At 41.6% G+C, this 23,886-nt stretch overlaps 1 protein-coding gene across 1 annotated transcript in view; it reads left to right on the top strand.

The window, feature by feature from the left end:
* Window positions 1-23,886, top strand: part of LOC137430341 (uncharacterized) — a 130,235-nt gene that overhangs the window by 21,732 nt on the left and 84,617 nt on the right. Inside the window, exons 4-8 of the mRNA XM_078771154.1 lie at window positions 13,022-13,188; window positions 13,373-13,571; window positions 13,964-14,072; window positions 14,331-14,935; window positions 22,198-22,373. Of these exons, the coding sequence (XP_078627280.1) occupies window positions 13,022-13,188; window positions 13,373-13,571; window positions 13,964-14,072; window positions 14,331-14,935; window positions 22,198-22,373 (1,256 nt within the window). The remainder of the gene's footprint in view (window positions 1-13,021; window positions 13,189-13,372; window positions 13,572-13,963; window positions 14,073-14,330; window positions 14,936-22,197; window positions 22,374-23,886) is intronic.

Genomic DNA, 23,886 nt, shown 5'->3' with positions numbered 1-23,886 from the left:
AAAAGATTGTGGGGGTGGGGGCACCAACAGCAGGGTTTTGGGACAACATAGAGGGAGGAATAAGGGATGTGGGGAAGAATGAGAGCAAGGGGAGGACACAGCTAGGGGGTAAACAATATGGATACAGCTCACAATCACAAAAGTGGAAGGAAAAACTGGAAACCCAGAAAGAGGTGGGATTAGGGAGGGTGATCAATGGGGGTAGAAAAGATCATGGTTATTGATGGGGGATGGTGGGGAACAGTTGTCTTGAGCCCTGGAGGGAAGAATGAGATTGAAGACACTGAGGAAGTTGGTGCCATAGGTGGGAGCAAAGAGGAACAAATGAGTGGTGGTGAGCAGTTAGTATGAATTTTGGGAGTTTCACCAGCTAGGGGTTACTGGCAGACTGCATACACCCTGCAGCCGAGCCCAATCTGCGTACCGAAAGAAGGATGTGGGAAGAGGGATGGCGGGATAGACCATGGAAAGGGTAGACTGTAGAGGGTGCAAGAATGGAAAGGAGGTGGTAGAAGACAGAGAGCACTGAACTGTCTGCGATGTGAAATTGGCTTCGTAGTGGGAGATTCATACGATTTTGAAGGAATTTGTTTCCAGATTTCAAATTGGCAACCTTTGAGGCAGCGGCACCAGCCCATAAGGGAGAGCAGTAATGCATCAAGCTGTGGATTAAGGCCTTGTAGGTATATAAAAGTTCGGATGTGCTCAGGAAAGAGATTGCACAACAGAGGATGCCCAGTCGGTGACTGGCTTTGGAGGCTAAATTAGATATGTGTCTTGTCCAAGAAAGATCATGATTGATAGAGAAGACCAAAAGTTTGAGTGACTGAACTTCAAGAGGATTGCTATGGAAGTATATGGGAGGGTTCGCCAGACTGTCTTTCTGGAAAGAGTGTGATATTTGTCAGGATTGAAAGACATATTCAAAGTGTTTGAGGGAAGAAGCTGATCCCTGCCTATCTGAAGGGTGAGGGATGTTACGGCAGTGGGTGGAGTCGTCAGGAAAGAGATAAGCAGTATTTTCCAGAGTCAGAAAGAACAATGATGAAAATTAGGAATAGGACTAGCTGGGCCCAAGATAATACATTGTGGCACTCCAGTCTTGACAGGGAGGGGAGATGAGGGGATCTCGTTAAGAGCCAACACGTTGGCTACAAGAGTAGAGTAAGTCAGAAAGCTATGTGTAGAGGTGGCCTTCGATGCCATAGGCAAACAGTTTGGTGAGCAAGGTGGAATGCCAGACTGTATCAAATGATCGAGATACAGTGGCTGGCAAAAGTATTCAACCCCTCCAAAGTTTTCACATTTTGATGCTACCTGAGCTTATTTCATGATGCTTTCAAATCAAACTTAATATAAAGAGTCTTCACAAACTACTCCAAAGTGATAAAGCAAAAAATGCAGATAAAATGTGAATAAGTTTGATTAACAGAGAAAATCAGATGATTCTCAGTTCTATAAGTATTCAAACACTTTGCCTAATTAACCCTAAATCACTGCAGGAGCTAATTATTTGTTTGAAAGCTTAAAAAGTAAATATAATAGGTTTCACCTGTATGTGGTCAGTGGTTTAACTTAAAAAAAATAGGGGCAATACCCCTGGCGCTCACCTGGTAGAATAAACAGTATACTGCACTGACTAAGGGTATTTTAAACCAATTTCAATGGTTGTTAGAAGACAGGGCAGCATGTGGAATCATATTAAAATAATCATAAGACTTTAAACAAACAAACAAAAAAATACATATTTTGGGGGGCAACCCACACCCTCCCCCAGCCCCATATACCTCCTCAGACCCCGATTTTTATAATGCCTTGAACAAACATTGGTGCATCACAGGTGATGAAGGTTGTGGTAAAGTTTCATCGAAATAGTGTGTGTAGTTTCAGAGGAAAAAGCAAATATCTATTTGGGGGGGGGGAGTTGGGGGGGGAAGAGGTCAAACCTGGATCCACTTTGACCCTGGTAAACCCCCTTAGACCCCAATATTTTTAATGCCGTGAACAAACTTTAGTCACAACGCAATTTGGGGTCAAGAGGTCAAAAGTCAAAGTCTGTAATAGGTCTTTAACTTGAGAATGGCTAAAGGGATCTAATTCAAACTTGGTACAGATATGTATAATGATGTAAAGATTAACTGATTAGATTTTGGCGGTTTGAGGTCAAAGGCCAAAGGTCAGAGGTCATGTCAAGTGAAAATGTGATAACTTGTGAACAGCTGAAGGGATTTAAATGAAAACGTGGTACAGGTATATTTAATGAGGTAAACATTAATTGATTACATTTTGGAGTCAAGAGGTCAGAGGTCATGTCAGGTAAAAATGTGATAACTTGAGAATGGCTAAAGGGATTTAAATCAAACTTGGTACAAGTATTATAATGATATAATAATGTGGATGGAGGCATATCGGTTGACGTCGTTATGTCGTAGAGTGTTGTTCTGGTTTTTAGTGTAGCAGCATAGCAAACCTGTTGTGCATTTTGTGATACAAGCACCAAATTTGGCACACTAGTAGACTATCATATTATGAAAAGATCTGGATATTGGGCCATCTCAGATTCAGAGATTTGATTTTTGCAAGATTTCGATTCGATTGGGATCGAAGAGAACACCTTCTTCGTCTTCTGTACAGTGAAGTTGCCAGCCCTGAATTCTCTGGCTACATCTGGGTGCTTCATTGGGAGTGCAACCGTGTCCCTCAGGTGAACAGGGACCCACCTGGCATAGTGTGTGTGGTCTAAGGCATGGAACCATGGGACCAGTTCCGTCAGGGCATCAAGGTACATCGTGAATGAAGCCTGCCGCAGAGAACGCACGTAGACCAGTACCAACATCTCTAGTTCCAGCACAGTTGCCCAGTACTGAAAGTTGGGAATGTCTTCTTCTCTCTGGTGACACCAGTCTTCGAACTCAGGCAGGTCTTCTGCATCATCAGCATATGTCATACAGTGGCGTTCATACGCACGGTGTTGCAGGATGTGCAGTGCCGCTGCAGTGATTTGATGAGCTCTTCTTGTGCGGGTGACGTGGGCAGCTCGCAGGAAGGAGTCGGCCGTCCCTGGCGTTGCAATCTCAGCTTGCAAATCTGCAAAATCTGCAAATCTTGCAAAAATCAAATCTCTGAATCTGAGATGGCCCAATATCCAGATCTTTTCATAATATGATAGTCTACTAGTGTGCCAAATTTGGTGCTTGTATCACAAAATGCACAATTCTTTTGAATATTTGGGCTAAGCCACCCCACTATTTATTAATGTGACACTTTTGTATTTTTAGTTTGCCTATAAAGAACAAGGTTTAAAGTTTTTTTCCCCATAGAAATTTCAACCATGTTGAATAATTTTTCTATGCCCCAGAAGACACTCATTTTAGAGACGTTTTTGTGACAAAATGATATTTACACACAAAAAGGAAGTTTTGTAAGGTCCATCCAAATGCAATAATTCCATGAAAAAAAACATCAACTGTGTTGTCGAAAGGTTTAGAGATACTGGAAGTGTAAAATACCAAATTAAAGGACACAGTGGTCAAAAACCTTCAGTGAGAACACCTGACAAGATAGAGCCTCTCAAGTTCAAACTGTCAAACTTCTAAAATGTCAACTCAAGGTCAAACTTCTAAAATCATCAATGTTGATATGAAAAATCATCACTTTTCATCCTATTAACTTGAAAATTAAACAGCAATTACATAGTGCATCACTGAATTGGGAAACTTACTATTTTCAGGTCAAAAGGTCAAAGTCAACTCAAGGTCAAACTTCTAAAATCATCAATGTTGATATGAAAAATCATCACTTTTCATCCTATTAACTTGAAAATTAAACAGCAATTACATAGTGCATCACTGAATTGGGAAACTTACTATTTTGAGGTCAAAAGGTCAAAATCAACTCAAGGTCAAACGTCTAAAATCATCAATTCAATATTGATCTGAAAAATCATCACTTTTCATCCTATTAACTTGAAAATTAAACAGCAATTACATAGTGCATCACTGAATTGGGAAACTTACTATTTTCAGGTCAAAAGGTCAAAGTCAACTCAAGGTCAAACTTCTAATATCAATTTTCATCTGAAAAAAAAATTAATAATTTGATTGACTTGACCTTGGATTAAGATCATCAATTTTGATCTTAATGAAATGGACAATTTGATGTATCCATGGCAATTCTTTATTTTGGGGAGGGTGTGGATTTTGCAAGTATCTTGCTCTGCATGACGTCTTCTTGTTACTTGCAAAATCTAAGATTTTTCAAGTATCTTAGTCAGTTGGGTTTGTTATTCTGTCTGTCTGTTTGTTTATTTGTCACTTGCCTACAGGTCACAATTCTAAAACAATCGTCATGAAACTTCACTGAGTTATAGAGGTCGTCACAATTGAGAAGCCTATTAATTTTGAGGTCAAAGGTGAAAGCTCATCTGGAGGTCAAATTTCTAATTGCCATTTTCCACATTTTTTTGTGATTTTACTCTTGCCAAACCTCAGGAATTTTTCAAAGTATCAGATTTACACTTAAACAGCTTATTTGTATGCATGTGTAGTGTATGTGTACAAAATCTGGTTAAAATTAGTCAAAGGTCAAGGTCAATGCCATCCAAAACATATAAAACATCTAATAGGTGGCAATTCGAAAAATGTATCAACCAAATTTGTTGTGCCCAACATTCCATTATGTAAAACACTTGATAGATCAAATTTCCCAAATTACCAAATTGTTGTTTCCATGGCAACTTTTGTTTGTTTGGATTTCACAAGTATCGTATGCATGACATCTTTCTTGTTTAAACATTGGAAATATTATGATGCATTCATATTTCTGGTCCCTGGTTTCTTTTAAATCTGATCCCTGGTGTTGGGCTAGCGGCTCGGGTGCCGGCTTAGGATCCAAGGATCCTGGGTTCGAATCCCGGTCGATCGCTGAATTAACGCCAGGGGGGTTGACTCAGCCTGTCATCCTTCCGAGGTCGGCTAATTGAGTACCAGTTCACTGGTAATTCCCTGTTTGTCGTTAAAGGCGGCAAAAAGGGTTGGCGTCAGGAAGGGCATCCGGCCGTAAAACATTGCTTCAAATAGGGGACCGAAAAACAACAACCACGGTTCCCGAAAAAGGCCAACCCCCGCTTTGTGGGGAAAAATGGCCTCTAAAGGTGGTTTTTAAATATTTTTTTTTTTTTTTTTTTTTTTTTGTTGTTGTTGTATACTGAATCGAGGCTCGTGAAAGAGCTAACATTTACTTCACAAACAAATCAACCAGACAAACAAAATATATAAAAAGAGGGAGCGGAAAACAAGATGGGGAGAGAAGGTGAAGCACACAAACACAACATTTGAGAGCAGGGAGATGTGTGGAAGGGAGAGGGCTTGGGGGGAGGAGGCATGGGAAGGGGGGGGGGGGGGTGGAGGGAGAAGTATAAAACACAAGGACACCAATGACTTCCAGGACAGAAGTTGGTATTTCAAAAAAGTGGAATTGGGGTGAAATTAGCAGGGGTAGAAAAGATCAAGGTTTTGGATGGGGGAAGATAAGAGATGGTGGTGAACAGCTGTTTTAAAGACCTGGAGGGTGGAGTGGGATTGAAGAGAGTGAGGGAGTTTGTTCCAGAGGCGGGAGAAAAGAGGAATGAAGGAGTGAAGGTGAGCAGAGAGTCTTGATTTTGGCAGTTTGACCATAAGAGGGTTGCAGGCAGATCTTGTGCGACCTGTAGGAATATTTGCGGGACAGAGCCCAGAGAGAGCTGGGGGGGCAAGGCCAGAGAGGAGTCGGTAGAAGATGGAAAGACCACCAACCTGCCTGCGGTGAGTGAGTGAGAGGCCCTTGGAGTTAGCTTCATCGCGGGAGATTCCAATGATTCTGAATGCTTTGGTTTCAACAGCGTGAAGACGAGCTAGGTGTGAAGCAGGAACACCAGCCCAGAGGGGAGAGCAGTATTCCATTGAGCTGCGGATGAAAGCCTTGTATGTGGTGAGGAGCTCAGGTGTGCCAAGGAAGGACTTCGCACGACGGAGGATGCCCAGTCGGCGACTGGCTTTGGAGGCCAGATTTGAAATGTGGTTTTCCCAGGAAAGATCATGGCAGATAGTGAGACCCAAAAGCTTGAGTGACAGAACTTCTTGGAGAGGATTATTCAGAAAGTGGATGGGAGGGTTGTCCAGTCGGTCTTTTCGGAGAGACATCGTAAGAGTGTGAGATTTGTCAGGATTGAAAGACATGTTCCACTTGTTTGCCCAGTCTGTGATTTTGTCCAGGTCTGCAGAGAGTGAGGAGGCAGCAGACTGCCGATCTGAGGGATGAAGAATGGAGCGACAGAGAGTAGAGTCATCAGCAAAGAGATACAGAGGATTTTCAAGAGAGTCAGAGAGATCATTGATGAAGACCAGAAAAAGGACAGGGCCTAGAACACTGCCTTGTGGAACTCCAGCCTGAACAGGAAGAGGAGATGAGAGAAACCCATTCAGGGCATTCAGATAGCTCTGATGTCACTTTATTATCTTTGAGATCATTTGGAAACATTACTGAAGGTAATTGTTTGTTACACACCCTCTTGTCCCCAGTCATTACTGGCTTACGTTTCAACTTGGTCTGCTAGATTGTCCAATTTTAATTAAAAAAATATGTAACTCCATCCTCATTGCTTACCTCCGGCTCACCCTTTAACTCAACATTGCTTTAAAATTTTTTAAATCTGGTCTTTGTTTTGCTCTCTTGTCTTATGTTGTATTGCCTGCTTAATCCTTTGTTTAAAAAAAAACTGTTCATTTTATGTTGCCTGGATCTGTGTTTATCTTAAGGCAAGCTCAACCGGAACAATGAGGACACATTCCGTGTGTAGCATAGCATTAAAGATTCAGGCCTTGGATTGAAAATAAGCCAAAATCTGGGTCCGACCCAGGTGTATTGGAGGAAGTGCAGGGAAAGAAGAGATTTGTCTTTGCCATTAAAAAGACACCAGATGAGATAAAAAGGAAGGAGGCTGAAAGACACTGTGAGGGAAGATGAGAGTGAGAAATATACAGTCATCAGTAGTAAAAATATACAGTAGTAACAGTACAGTAATAACAGTAAATACAGTAGTAACAGTAACAGTACAGTAAATATACAGTAATAAATATACAGTAGAAATATACAGTAGTGAGGTATAAACAGTCATCGTTGTATAATTCTTAGATATTAAAAATACGTATCTCAAACGACAGAATCGGCAAAGCATTAGTGGTATGTGTGCATAACATCTTTGTCAAAAACTCCTTTCCTCTCTCTTCTTTGCCCTTCACACAATGTGACGTATGTCCCACTGTTTCCAAAGGCAGAGGTTCAAGGGAGGAGGGTGGTCATCTTGGCAGAAAGCCACGATGAGCTGGCGAAATCGGGCTATCTTTCCATGCCCCAACATCGAAATGTAATGTCCTCATGGCAGTAGAAGACCAATATTTGTATTAAGGGCAGCCCACAAACAGACACACTTAAAAGGTGAGGTCTAAAATATATCTTTTTAGTTAACTCGGTGTTAATTTAATTTATTATTTTGCATTTAATTTATCAATGTTGTGAACGAAATCCAGCAAACATATAGATATGGTTCACTTGGCCAGTAATTGTTTAATGTATAATTTGGTTATGACCCTCGACTTGTCATGTGATATTGTCCAACTTTTCAAACCAACATCAACTTATTTTTCACTCAATGGCTTTTTGTTTGTTGATTGTGACATTCAGTCCTTTTGATTATGTTTGTGCTGTAGCAAGGATAAAGGATTAAAATTGCATTGCTTCCCCAAGGAATGGGCAGGCATTGCCAAAAAAATTCTTCCTGGAGGTAGCATTTTCCATCTGATACTGCTTTCAGCAGTGAGTGGTTATGTCTTTCAGATTGAATACAAAATATTGATTTACCAGGCGGGATCGCGACAATATATATCTCTATATATAAAGGAGGAGTGTCTGTGTGTGTGTGTGTGTGTGTGTGTGTGTGTGTGTGTGTGTGTGTGTGTGTGTGTGTGTGTGTGTGTGTGTGTCTGTCTGGATGTCCGCTTATAACTCAAGAACTACACATCGGAGAAAAGTTTTAGACACAGATTCGGAATCAGCATAAAATCCCGGTGGTTTTAGGCTACGTTTTATTTTAATATCAATGGTTTAAAAAAACCGCGCCAGCTGCAATTCCATGGTGTAGTTTGTGGCGGCGATAGACGTTCGGGGTGTATTGCAATGGTTTGTCGGGTTTGGCTGTGGATCCAGAATAGCTCCCATTTCCTTATGTTCTTCCACTTTTATTTTGATTCTTCTGTTACAACGCCTTCCTTATCTACCTTAAATATCCCCCCGACGAGGCCTCTACATAATTTCATGCGGCAGAATTTCGTGCATTTTGAGTGAAAGAAGTGAGACGAGGTTGTAGGAGGAAGAAGAGGCGCGGTCACTGTGGAGGCCTCGATCGTGAGTGGAAATGGCGGGAATTGCGTTTGTATCGCAAAGTAAAGGATCTGCATTCATTTCTGAACTTGCATTGGTGGATTGTTATACATCTGCATTATTTTTCATAAAAAAACTTTATGTTGAACTTGAAGGCTCCAAGCACAGACTATATAATATATAGCCCTCATTGAGGTAAAAATAAAAGTAAAAAGCCTGCTATCGCTTGCCAAGCTAGCCGTTCCCCCTCCCCCTCCCCCTCCCCTCCCCTCCCCCCTCTCCCTCCCCTCCCCCCTGCTTTGCAGTTGGTATCAGGTTCTTGTGGTCAAATGCTGTCTTTGGTTTTCACCAAACATGTCTTCTGGTACTGTGGCCAAATAGCTCTACCTTTGACTCATCTGTCGAGAGCACATTGTTCCAGAAGTGCTGGTCTTTACCTAGGTGTTCATTGGCAAACTTTAGTCTTGCCCTGATGTTCTTTCTGGACAGCAAAGGTTTCCTCCGGGCACACCTCCCATGTAGATCAGATTTGTGCAGCCTCTTTCTAATGGTAGACTCGTGCACTTTGACATCAACAGTGGCAAGAGCTACCTGTAGGTCCCGTGATGACATTCTGGGGGTTCTTAGAGACTTCTTTCAGCATCTTGCGGTCTCCTCTCAGGCTGAACTTGCTGGGGCGGCCTGTCCTGAACAAGTTGGCAGTTGTTTGGAATCTTCTCCACTTGTAGATGATCTTCCAGACAGTCGAATGATTGATTTCAAATTGTTTGGAGATCTTTTTAAATCCCTTCCCAGACTCGTAGGCATCTATAACCTTCTTTCTGAAGGCCTCAGAGAGCTCTTTTGATCTAGGCATGGTGACGCTGCACACTTCAACAACAAAGAGCAAACCAAACGAAATGTCTGACGTTTAAATAAGAAAGGTTTCTCCAAGATCCTCTCTAACGATGTTCTAATCATTTGCACCTGAGCTGGTGCACCTGATTCTAATTTTAGGTATTTGAAGTAGTGATAAATGTCGAGGTGTACTTACTTTTTCCACATGCAAAATTTGCATTTATGTTTATTTAAATTATACAATGGACTACAAAATGTAAATGTTTCATGATATTTGTTATGTTATATCACCTTTATCTATCAATATTGTTGAAATGAAGATCAAATAGCTGTATGTTGAAATATGTTGAAAAAGTCAAAACTTTACATGGGGTGGGTGTACTTACTTTTTCATGTGACTGTATATATACAGACTTGGCATTAAATATGGAATATTTTTTTGGTGGGGGTGAACTTACTTTTCAAGATGTCTTAGAACCAAAAGTTCATTGGAATTATGTTGAAATTATTCTAGATTTTGTTAATGTGACCTTTAAAAGAAACAAAAAGCACATTTGACATTTCAAAACAAATAAATTGATCCTTGAAAGTGATGTAAACTGATATCGAACTCAATTCATGGATAGTACTGTGTTAAACTTCTGTACGTTTTCCAGAAGTATCTCTTGATTTTGCACATTAGCCAAATTTTTTTTAAACAAAAACAAAAGTTAAATTACGACTGGGATTACCGACAGTAAAATTACAGTTCAGTACTTCGTGTAACCCCCACGAGCATTCAGGAGAGCACGTACACGTTGAGGCATGCTGTTCACGAGATTTGCCAAGGTTTGGACAGGAATCGCTTGCCATGCAGTGACAATAGCCTGCTGCAATTCACGCACAGAGGTCGGCTGCTGGTCCAAGTGGTCGATTTGACGCGTTAATTCTGCCCACAAGTTCTCTGTCGGATGCATATCCGGGGACATGGCAGGCCAGTCCATATGCTCTACACCACGGTCAGCAAGAAAGTGTTGGATCATGCGAGCACGATGAGGCCGTGCATTGTCATCTTGGAAGACAAAGTTTCCTCGAAAGGCTGCACGAGCAAATGGAAGCAATGTTTCTTCCAGAATGGCCCTGTACTTGAACTGGTTCAGGTTTCCATTCAGAACAACCAGGTCAGTTTTGCCCCCTGCATGAAAAGCAGCCCAAACGGTCACCCCACCACCTCCAGCTTGGACTCTTGGCACTATACAATCTTTGTTGTAGGCTTCATGCACTTGTCTGCGCAATCGGACGCGGCCATCTTGACGACAGACCAGAAATCTAGACTCGTCACTGAAGATCACATGATTCCAGTGTCCTGGCTGCCATTGACGGTGCTCTCTGGCCCACTGCAATCGGCGCTGGCAGTGTTCTCTGGTCAGGCGTTGCTTTCTCATGGGACGCCTGGCACGATAGCCTGATTGAACCAGTCGTTGGATGACTCGCCTTCTGGATACAGGCACATTTGTCAGTTGCTGCCACTCAGCCCTAAGCCGATTAGCTGACTTGGTACGGCCATTGCGGACTAACCTGTGCAGCTTGCGATCATCCCTCCTTGTGGTTCTGCGGGGACGTCCTGGCCTCGGTATTGGAGTAGGGACACCCCTCTGAGCATTTCGTTTCAGGATCTTTGACACCTGACCTTGAGTGATGCCATACTGCCGAGCAATAGCACGCTCTTTCATGCTGTAATTTCGTAAAGCCACCACTCCATGACAAACAGCATTGTCGAGTTGACGGACCATCTCCAGAGGAAGCGGCAATAACTTTTGTAGACGTGCAGCAGTTGTTTTCCACTAATACAGAACACAACAACCCTTGTATACCCGACTGTGAAGCCAATCGTCAAATGCACCTGTCCGTACATTTTGCCACGCCACCTGTGATATAATCCTGTTGTTGACTTCTTGCTGCGACAGACAATCAGTGACATGGTTCTTTTAACAAATAAATCACCAAAGTGTAAAAGAAATTCACCAGATTGATATACTGAGTTAAGAAAGTAAACCCAAGTCAAGAAAAAAAAAAAATTCCATATTAAATGCCGTCTGTATATACAGTATTTACAGAATATATAATATATATATATATATGTGTGTGTGTGTGCACATGTATATTTAACACACACACACACACACACACACACACACACACACACACACACACACACACACACACACACACACACTATGTATTTTGTTTATTGGCATTGCATTTTAAGAGAGTGATGTAAAATGCACTTGCATTGTGACTTCCCACCCTCATCATGATTTATTATATAATAAACTGCAAAAGGTATCCCAATACCTAGGATATTTTACTTTGGATTGCTCAGGAGGGTAGAATATGGCTTTTCAGACATGACTGCAACAATGAGTGTGAAATTGACTGTAGCCATAGTGCATCAGGCAAACTACAGTAATTAAGAAGTATGTATTTATAGAAACCACCACAGGAATATGGTTAGGTGTAATCACAGACAGAAGTTTAAAAAATGGAATGCTTTGTTGTGGTGGACAGGATCTTCAAAGCTTACCACCACCAATAATTTTACACCAACAGTTTTACCAACAATTCAATTTTTCATATCTTTTATTTTTAACGAGTACAATGATCCTTGGCATGCGTTACAGCTCGAGAGGAACATTAAACGTGCGAGTCTCAGTCTGAATGTGCGAGTGTTGACAAATATTGACCTTTAAAAGCTTCACTGACAAAAAGGGGTGAATGTGAATGAAACATGATGAATCCATGCTTCATATTCCTAATTTTTTAATATTTTATCCACAAAGTTTCATTCAATTTTCCACCCTGATTTCTGTTAACCTTTTCCACAGTTCTTTCATGTGTTTATTCATCAATTTACATGTAGTTTTCTTTTTACTTGCAAAATCGAAGATTTTTCAAGTACTGTATATTGGTTGGTCTTGTGCGTTATTCTCTGTCTGTTTATCTCTTTGTCTGTCAATCACCTACAGGTCACAATTTAAAACTGATCTTCAGGAAACTTCAACAAATGATAGAGTTGGTCATAAGGGAGAATCCCATTGATTTTGAGGTCAAAGGTCAAAGGTCATCTTGAGGTCGTAATTCTAAAATTGTCATTTTTCATCCGATTGACTTGAAAGTTGAACAGCATTTACATATTGAGTCACTAAATTGGGAAACACTATTTGAGGTCAAAATGTCAAAGGTTAACCCAAGGTCAAATTTCTAAAATCATCCATTTTCATCTGAAAAAGCATCGATTTTTATCCGATTGACTTGAAAATTAAACAGCAATTACAAAGTGCATCACTGAATTGGGAAAGCAACTATTTTTGAGATGAAAAGGTCAAAGGCTATCTCAAGGTCAAACTTCTAAAATCATTAATTATCATCAATCTGAAAGATGATCAATTTTTATCCAATTAAACTGAGCTTTGATGACTATCGTCAATTTAAGTCTTAATGAAATGGTCAATTTGATGTATCCATGGCAACCTTTTTGGGGGAAGGAGGGGTGGATTTTGCAAGTATCGTACTCTGCATGACGTCTTTTTTTTTGTTTTCTAGTTAACTTGTGTTTTGCCATTCTACCTCTTTTTCAGCTTTGAATGATGTTTTATAGTGCAAGTTAAAATAAGAGTTAAATGAGACTTAGAGATTTCTTTCCTCCTTGTGTGCATGAGCATTGGCTGGCAATCATTCAAAACACTGACAGGTTCCCCACCTGTTCATTGCATCATTTCCTGTTTATCAGAGTGGACATAATGGACACGAGCAGTACAATGGACCCACACATGATGAGGCGTGGATCAGACAAGGTGCGCTATAATGGCGACTCAGAAAATTTCTTGAGAGGGAGCAGAGCCCGGGCCTCCATGCCGATCACACGCCCGAACAACCAAAGCAGGGAAAGGCCCATGGGTGAGGTCCACCAAGTCTGACATCTCTCACAGTCTCCTTTGGCTTTTCACTCAAATTTAATTAATTATGGGATCTCCACATTAAAACAGCTGGTCATCATTGTTTTATAATTTAGAGAAAATGATGAATTCTTCATTGCGGTTTATTCCTACGACATTCACAGATTCATTTTCCTTGTTCCCAGGTGTTCTTTTTCTACAGGTAGGCAATGACACACGTAAGGCTGTAATGCCCAATGTGCTGACCTCCTTGGACACTGTCCGTGCACTCTTTGTCCGAACATTTCCTGAACGTTTGTCCATGGCAGCTTTAAACTCACCAGATGCACGGCTCTACATTCTGGATGAAGGAATACACACATTCCGACCGCTCGATAACCATTGGTAATTTAAAGACTTTAATATATCATAATAATACATTATTATATGATATATGTTAGTTTTATTATGGAAATGTCATCTTATGTTTATCTTTATAACCTTACTGTTGTTTATTATTTTAATCCCGTTTTGTTTGTTGATGTTGTAATGCTTGTTTCTACAATTGAATATTCTTTAGTTTTTGCAATATTTTCCTTCTTTCATTCTTTCCTTTCTTCATTTCTGATATTCTACATTCCCTCTCTCCTTTTCTCTCCTTCCTTTGTCAATTGTTATTATTCCCTTTATTTTCGTTCACGTCATATTTCTCACAAATCACCTACAAAGTTTTAACCTCAACACGTGAATGTTTTTTAAGCACAATCCCACGACATTTTCCATCCTGTCATTTCTAGGGACGTACTTGACCAAAGTGTCCTCAAGCTCTGCTTCCGTTCAAGCTCCCATGCTGTGCTGGGCTCTTCAACCCAGAAACATGACTTTCCTAACAGTGGGGAGTTGTCGGTGAGGTACACAGGCACTGGTTTCCTTCGGTGGCGTGTTTTGATTCTTGATACAATCATTCGTTTGAACAAATGTGACCCACATCCCACTTTTGCCTGATGACACCTGGTGTTTAATTAAAACATTCTCAAAGACTCATGTCACAAAGCAATTTGTCGAATCCATAAAGACTCCAGACTATTTTTATATGAACTGACAATATATGCACTGTTGTTCTGGTTCACTTTAATTGCGTCTTTTCCAACCTCCTGTTCTTAGGATGATATGCTCTGGCAAAATGCACCTGGATACCGGACTCTCTTCTCAAAAGACTCAACATTTTCCCACCAAAACAAAATGTTCCATTCACCTCACAACGCAAATGCAGATTGGATTGGTGGGGAAGTTTCCAGCCCTGTTTCTCCAGGATTTAGCACGACCATCATGCCTCCTGGAGGGATTTTGGAGCGTCGTGATGTGCGTCCGAATGATGGGTTTTTACAGCGCACTGGTAAGCCATCTCGTCACCAATCCAACTTACGGATGAACCCCAAGCCAGGGCCTGCCGACTACAGAGCCACAGCGCACCCAGTTTGGGATGGTACAGCCACTACATCAAGGCATGACTGGGTTGAGACACAAGGAAAGCGGGCCGGAGAGAGAACATGGCGGGGTCCACCAAACATGGCGTTTGACACAACAGATTACGATGGAAATAATTTGCAACATGGTTTGCAGCAAATGGCAATGACTTTGAGTAGTTGGATGCAAGCACGGGAAAGGGACCGGGCAATGATTGATTGGGAGATGGCACAGAGGCGTGGGGATCTGGGAAGAAGTTCCTTCTCCTCACGCTCGTCCATGGCAAGCAATAATGAAACTCGGTGAGGACCAAACACCATGTTTTTAAACGACACTAATATATCTGTATTTTTTGTTGCTATTTGTTTTGTCCATTTTCATAGCATAATATATTTTTGTATTTTTCAAAAATTGAGTGACACGACAAGCATCATACAGACTTGAATTTATAATAATTTGTTGATGTTACTGTATACTTAACATACTTATCCTTATTAGAAAGTTACAAGGACTGGTCAGTAACTATGTGGCCTCATGCATAAGTAAATAAACAAACAATTGATCCTTCACTTAAAAAATTAAAATTATGAGAAACTGACAATATACAAAATGTTAGTTACAATTATTGAAGAAAATAAGTTTCATTACGGTCGTTGTTAACAAATGCATATTGAAATGGGAATACATTATGAACTAGAACAGGACACTCGGTAGAGCACATGCAGTACCTCCATCAGGCTAGACAGTTTACGTTTTGTATTCCACTGAGAAGTGACTTTATCCCTGGTGTTGGGCTAGCGGCTAGGGTGCCAGCTTAGGATCCTAGGATCCTGGGTTCGAATCCCGGTCGATCGCTGAATTAACGCCAGGGGGGTTGACTCAGCCTGTCATCCTTCCGAGGTCGGCTAATTGAGTACCAGTTCACTGGTAATTCCCTGCTTGTCGTAAAAAGGCGACAAAAAGGATTGGCGGCAGGAAGGGCATCCGGCCGTAAAACATTGCTTCAAAACAAGGGGACCGAAAAACAACAACAACCACGGTCCCCGAAAAAGGCCAACCCCCGCTTTGCGGGGAAAAATGGCCTCTAAAGGTGTTTTTTTGTTTTTTTCCACTGAGGCCGGATCTGCATCCGGACCTGCATCAAAATCTAATCGGCTTGTTATTGTCACCGAACTAACTCATTCACCAAGTTTCATCTGAATCCGCCCATAACTTTTTGAAAACTATATAAATAAAACACAGTTTGTGTGTTTGTGTGTGTGTGTGTGTGTATGTTACCTATAGACTCCTAAACGGAGAGGCTCACGTACTTGATTTTTGGCACAGACATGGCCATTGGGTCTGGGAAGGACATGGCCTACCTAAAAATGATCTCCGACGACGAGATCCATATGTTTTATTCATATTTAACTTAGCGCATTTCAGCGAGGAACATTATACACGGAATCTCAGCCTGTGCCAGAGCAGCTCGCTGATTCGCTCAGAGCGATCACGTGATGTTCCATCCTTGCCGCCAAACTCCACGCTGCCTGCTATACTATAGATCCCTTCTCTCCCCCCCTCCCCACCACCACCACCACATCCACCCCTCCCCTTTCCCCCCATCCCCTCCCCCTCGCCCGGAAACGCCGGAAACGAACTTCCCCCAAGCTCAGTGGCTATGTTATGTGTTTGTCTCGTCAGAATGTGTGTGTGTGTGTGTGTGTGTGTGTGTCTGTGTGTGTGTCTGTGTGTGTGTCTGTGTGTGTGTCTGTGTGTGTGTCTGTGTGTGTTTATGTGTGTGTGTGTGTGTGTGTGTGTGTGTGTGTGTGTGTGTGTGTGTGTGTGTGTGTGTGTGTGTGTGTGTGTGTGTGTGTGTGTGTGTGTGCGCACGCATCTCCGGATGTCCTGTTCAAACAGAATAGCAGTACCACCCATCACTTGTATACAGCACGTACCATTTTAAAAGAGATTATAACGTCTTACCTTGAGGAAAGACGTGTACCAGCTGTGAAACTGGGACTCTCAAGGTGAATGTTACCTTTTAAACTTTTGTCAGATTTAACCAAGACAACGAACCACACACTTATAGGTGTACTTTGTTTACTTTATCACCGTAATATTGTCTTGAATGTCAATTTGTAATTTTATTTTCAAAAATGACCAAAAAAGTCAATTGCACCACTGTGTACTATATTGCATGGCTTGCAAATATCGGTTGATAAGAAGCGAAGCGATGGCTAGGCAAGCGATTAGCGATGTATATAACGATTTGTCGGTATGAAGTTATATCATACAGAAACCATTACAACCTGTTTCAAGGCAGGGTGTTTTTGATTAGGCTGAATTAATTAAGCCCCTTGCGAGGTGAACATGAGCTGACCAAAGGTAATGCCTGTTTGTTTTTGTTGTAATTTGATAAATCCATTAATCATCTTCAAAAGGGGTGTTCAAATTTATTCAAATACCCAGTTTTCATTCATGCACTCCAATGGAGTTCCCTTGATTATGCATGCAAGGTTTTCGGCTGCTAGATTTAATGGTTTTGGAATTATGGAGGAGACAAACACACACACTGACATTTATTATTATAGATGCACGCTTATAAATTTGACCACATCATTCCAATTGTCAAAACACTGTGGCTCTCAGTATACCAATGGACAGATTTGAAAACTTTGCTGATATAAGTTTTCAAGGCAAATATAAATCGGTTCCTGCCTAAATTTCTGACCTATTCCAACCTGAAATCTCTACATTTTTTATTTTACTTTTAGGGATCGAGCAGTATTCAGTTATACTCCTCTACTCCAGAGACTGCCTCTTAAAACTTCCACAGCCTCATCAATTGCAGTTTAGAAACATCACCTGAAATACAATATTTTCTAGATTTGCATTTTCATACCTCATTCTTCTTTGTAAAGCTATTTGACATGTTTTTTACTTCTTAATATATTGCTATATTAGAAGGTGATTGATTGTTTACTTTAGGTCAGGCTTGTCTCACCTAACTTCGAACTATTTTATTTAAATTCACGATATCACGAAAAGTGCACAGCACACCTTCCCAGCATGCACGTGCATACTTTGGCAGGTTGCAAAGCAGTAAGTAAGTTAGCCTATACTGCAGGTATTGAAACTCAGTTATAATCAATATTCCATGTGATAATGAGCTGATTGGCAATCAAAGAGTCATCATATGGATTTGTCAATACGTACCAGATATTGAAGCATTTCCATCACATTGGGCATTCCCAAGTCAGATGTGGGTAAATCAGAAATGGAAGGCAACAGGTTGTATTCATGTTGAAAAAATAGAACAGGTACGACAGCATATTGGCAAATCAACTAGAAAAACCTTACAATGTAGAATGCCACAAAATTATGCCAAATGATCTCCCAAAATTGCTATAGAAAGAGTCTTGAGATATGTTTGTTGCCAAAGGCGGATGAAAACCCTGTTAGAAATCAAATAAGCAATTGTTAATTAATTATCATTCATTTATGTTGCTTTCCCAATGATTTTGGGAATATTGTTTAGATAGAATTGATTGAATTCCTGAAAAATTATGTTCCCATGTCTCTTTAAGTTACACATTCTATTTGACTTGCCCATAATCCCATCCACATGCAGTTTAATTCAACCTTTGAATTACTTTTGTTGGGCCTATAGCATAACTAATAGGTGGCATGCTCACTTTTATGCTGCATGGTGGGTGTTGAATTCCTGACCCAGCTATAAATGGTCATCCTGGTACTTTGAAGGCACGGTGTTGTATCAATGAGTACACCTTCACAGCTAATGTTCACTCTTCTGTCCAGTCTCCTAGAATCCCCCAGGTGGCATTAACCTTCTCAAGGCACATGCTACAAATATGTCGTGGCAAATTCAGTGGCATAAAGGTTAGAGCGTCTGCTCCGAGTTTGGCAGGTTGGCGGTTTGAACCCCAGCCAAGTCATACCAAATACTTTCAAAATGGTACATGTTGCTTCCTTGCTTGTTGCTCTGCATTTACAAAGGAAAGAGAATGGACAAACAACCATAGCACAGGCAGTGTCCTCACAGGAGGCAGTGCCTCACAGGCAGTGTCCTCACAACACAGTCCTCACAGGAGGCCTAATGGCCTCCTCCTGCATTGACCTTTCTTGGAAGAGGACTCATATTATTATATTTAAATAATTAAATAATTAAATTGATGTATGTGGGAAAATTATGCACCCAAACAAGGAATTGAACCCAGGTCCTCTGGTAAACCATACCAGTGCTCTCCCATCTGAGCTATCTGGGCGACCCTGACCAAACATGCAATTTTCCCACACATAGAATTGCCGCTCTCTTTCCATCACTGCTTCTGAGGCACTCGCTGCCAACCATAGGAGCACTAATGGCCTGCTCACAAGAGGGTTCTCCTTCAATACAACAACAACAACATGCATTTTAAGGCCATTTTCCCTGCTAGAGCGGGGGTTAGCCTTGCGGTCCCCATGACAATCTTCTCCATCTTGCCCTATTTTCTGCATCTCCCCTTGTTAACCCCCTTGCCCGCATTTCTTCTTCCACCATCTTTAGCCAAGTCTTTCTCGGTCTTCCCCGTCCTCTACTTCCTTCTACATTCATTTCCATCACTCTTCTCAACCAGTCACTTTCATCCTTCCTCAACGCATGACCAAACCATCTCAACCTGTTCCTCTTCACAGCATCAATCACAGGCTCTATTCCCATCATTTTTCGCAATTCATCATTTGTCTTCCTCTCTCTCAACGATACTCCGCACATCCATCGAACCATTCGCATTTCCACCCTTTCCAACCTTCGTTGCTGCTCTACGTTCATTATCCATGTCTCGCTCCCATAAATCATAACACTTCTCACACATGCAGCATACACCTTTCCCTTCAGCTTCAACGACACTCCCCTCATCAGCACGCCACTCAGTTCCCGGAACTTCTTCCATGCACATCTCACTCTAGCAACCGTTGCCGAGTCTGATCCACCTTCTCCATTCAGCATGTCTCCGAGGTAGCAAAATGTTTTCACACCTTCCAGCTTCACGCCGTCTCCAAGATCCAACTCAACATTTCCTCCATCTGTAGCTCCCTCTGTGCACACCTTACATTTGAATGTAGCTGCCACACTGGTTAATGACCCTCTCAGACCACTACATTTTTGATGAACCCACTCAGCACACATTGTACATTGAATGGAGTTCACTCCGACACCCTTCCTGCACACAGCACAGGGCCACTTCCCAGTTCTTTCCACCTCACCACATGCTTTACCACTTGCCATCACCTTCGTCTTTCCGATATTCACCTTCAGACCTTTTGTCTCCATACATTCCTTCCACTTGTTCATCTTTTCCTTCAGTCCATCCATACTTTCCGCAATCAACACCAGATCATCTGCATACAACAACTCCCACGGTAAACCCTCCTTTACGTTCTGAGCCAGCACCTCCATCACAGCTTCAAATAGTAGTGGACTTAGTACCGACCCCTGATGCACTCCCACCTTCACCTCAAACTCACCACTGTTCCCGTCCTTCGTCCTTACAGCTGTGCGCGCTCCTTCAATGGAGGAACAAATCCACCTCCTCTATTACAAACACCACTGGGGGCATAGAAACACAATTAAATAAATGAACAGGATTATAACTAATTAATTGACATATGTGGGAAAATTACATGCCAAGACCAGGAATCGAACCCAGGTCCTCTCATGAGCAGGTCATTGGTGCTCCTATGGTTGGCAGCGAGTGCCCAGGAAGCATTGACGGAAAGAGAGTGGCAATTCTATGTGTGGGAAAATTGCATACTTGGTCAGGGTCGCCCAGATAGCTCAGATGGGAGAGCACTGGTATGGTTTACCAGAGGACCTGGGTTCAATTCCTTGTTTGGGTGTGTAATTTTCCCACATATATCAAATTATAATTATAATTATATTATTATCATTATTATTAATTTGCAACCTGTGCCCTGAAAGGTTGAAAGGTAGCTTTTTTCCTTTAGAAGAGTAGGCATCTTGCTTGCTGACATCCTGGCCAAATTCTCTTTTCCTGCCCTGATCTACAGTGGGCACCACTTCAACGGAATAATCACGTCCTCAGACATGATACAAAACCGTATGTTGCAGTTGCTGCATACACGTTCATGAAAATTAATACAAATTTGTTGCCACATTGCTTTTGAATAATGCCATGCTCATGAAATATAATTGCAGTTGTGTCGATGAAACTTAACAACTGAAATACAGGGCTTGTCATGGCAGGGTTGACCAATTCCGGCAACAGCAACATGTCTGACATCATCTATAAAGGAGCATTCCCACTTGGCATAAAACAAACAAACAAACTGTGACAACTGTGAACAAAAGTGCATGTAAAATCTAAAATCTGGTTAATAATTTGTCACATAAAAATGTGTACACTGAGCAAATATAGCCATCACCTCAAGGAAAGAGAGCGACTCAAATGGGCTCATCTGTGATATTCTCACATTGGTCACCAGTCACCAAGACCATCTGATGATAACCCATCCAGGATATTATGAACATAGTCCGAGAATTTATGCAGATGTGATGCCAATTTATTATTTATTTTGGCATTTGTGGGATTGTGTGTATTAATGAAGCATTTTTGTGTTATTTCAAGCCATTGTTTTATCTTTTAAACAACAACAACAACAACAACAACAACAACAACACATGCATTTTAAGGCCATGTTCCCTGCTAGAGCGGGGGTTAGCCTTAAATTGATGGATGTGAATCTTTTAAACAACAATATAAACATACTGGTCCACCAACATCTTCGCAGGTTAAATTGCAATGGGCGCGCTCGTTGTCCGCTTGAAAACAATTCCAGCCACCTCCTGTAAGTGAATAAGGAAAAATAAATATATCTGAGTTTTCAAATGCGTGTGGTTCATGCGACAAACCAGCACTTAAAAAAAAAAATCAGTATCCTTAAATATTATCAAACTTATTTATTTGTCAGTGAAAAAGGTGCAAAACGGATGCATGCTATTTCTCCACTAAAAAAAAAACAAAAAAACACCTTTAGAGGCCATTTTTCCCCGCAAGCGGGGGTTGGCCTTTTTTCGGGAACCGTGGTTGTTGTTGTTTTTCGGTCCCCTTTTTGAAGCAATGTTTTACGGCCGGATGCCCTTCCTGACGCCAACCCTTTTTGCCGCCTTTAACGACAAGCAGGGAATTACCAGTGAACTGGTACTCAATTAGCCGACCTCGGAAGGATGACAGGCTGAGTCAACCCCCCTGGCGTTAATCCACTAGGAGGAGCAAAAAAAGTTGTTTGCTCACTGTTTGTTTGCACTTGGTGGAGAAACACCATAACTCTTCAACCCCTTAGCGCCTAAAGTTTCTGGCTCGCATTGGTCGAGTAAAATAATGCTGATCTCACTGACCAATCACAGAAAGCGTTGCAGCCATGTCTGCCACTTGTAAATCAACGATGCAATATGGCAAATTGTGAATGGCTTCCTGGTTGCCAAAGTGCAACTGCCACGATGGAGAAAATGTACAGGTGTGTGACTGATGTTAATTGGGCTATCTGCCTGAAACCCCCACAGTAACCGCATGGAGTCCTTGGAGAGACAAATTGGTGGTCTGACAGATATGTTGAGGCAGATGATTTCCCACGGAGGTCTGGAGAGCTGTCCAGAAAGGCAAGCTACACGCCCTTACTTATATCCTGAAGAGCGGCAAGGCAGGAGAACCAGGCCTGAGGGCTATGGTACGGCATCAGGTGGGTCATGCTGCCAAGGTATTGAACTGTAGATGGTGTAAGAATAAATTTGATCCATTGTCATTGTACTTGAGTACAATGCCATTATTAAGATTAATATTTTATTATTAACATGCAAGCTATTCAAATTGAGAATTGTACTTCCCGTGATGAAGTGAATGTTGCTAACATGCTTTCAGTCACTAATTATCTGATTTCCATGCATAGGGTGAAAATATAATATTTGTCAGTATTCCATCTGACATCATCTGACATCTGTTTATTATGTATGCAAGCAAATATGGTGGGCCTTTTTTATGGTGGTGACCTACTTACATACCCACGACAGATTTCAACCTCCTCCCCTTCTCCCACTTCCTGTATGAATGTGCACTGGAATGTGATGAGTCTTTAAAGAATGGGCACAAGTATTTCCCCCTCGTGGGATTGGCAGGGGAAAATATTTGGCCCAAGTCTTTCACGAACCGGCTCGCCCTTCATTTTTTCACTTCAGAAACATTTCCAGATTGAGATCTTCCTTAAAGATGCCTGATGCAGAGAAGCTCATGCATGTCTTTATGTCTTCCAGGCTTGATTACTGTTATTAACTCTTTGTTGGTCTACTTGCCAAATACCTTCAAAAGCTGCAATATGTTCAGGATAATGCTGCACAGATTTTAACCAAAACGAACAAATTAGAGCACTTCACTCATGTGCTGGCTTCCTTGCATTGGTTGCCAGTGACATATCGAATTGAGTTTAACCCCATCGAGGCTTACTTTTGGTTTTTAAGATTTTACATGGCATCAGCCCAACATGTTTGGAAAGTTTACTTGGCTATTACACGCCCACACGCACTCTTAGGTCTAGCAATGCCGGTCTCCTATCTGTGCCCAGGACGCCACATGCACACCCTTAGGTCCAGCACTGCCAGTCTCCCATCTGTGCCCAGGACCTCACATGCATACCCTTAAGCAATGCCGGTCTCCTATCTGTGCCCAGGACGCCACATGCGCACTCTTAGGTCTAGCAATGCCGGTCTCCTATCTGTGCCCAGGACGCCACATGCACTCCCTTAGGTCCAGCACTGCCAGTCTCCCATCTGTGCCCAGGACCTCACATGCATACCCTTAGGTCTAGCACTGCTGGTCTCCTATCTGTGCTCAGGACTCGGCTGCGCACCATGGGGGATCGGGCCTTTTTGCTCGGTTGCACCCCACCTCTGGAATAAGCTCCCAGATCACCTGAAGGCAACTGGTTCTATTACAGTTTTTAAATATAGGCTTAAAACCCACCTTTATTGCCTCGTTTTGAAGTAACCTGCTTTGCAAAAAGTTTTGCAAAATAAGAAAAAGGTCGACGATGTTATTATTTCATTTGTATGTAATTTGATTTTTTCCCCCCCGATTGTTATTTGTATTTTGTGAAATTTGATTCTATTTTTTCATTGATATTTGTTTTTTATGTAATTTTACTCTACTCTACTTTGATTTTTATTACATTTTTTTTCTTTTCTTTTTTACTTGATCAACTG

The sequence above is a fragment of the Myxine glutinosa genome, chromosome 1 (assembly GCF_964187855.1).
Source record: "Myxine glutinosa chromosome 1, kmMyxGlut1.1, whole genome shotgun sequence".
Classification (NCBI taxonomy): Eukaryota; Metazoa; Chordata; class Myxini; order Myxiniformes; family Myxinidae; genus Myxine; species Myxine glutinosa.
Note: the sequence above shows the minus strand (reverse complement) of the source record. Positions and strands in the feature narration are given on the sequence as shown.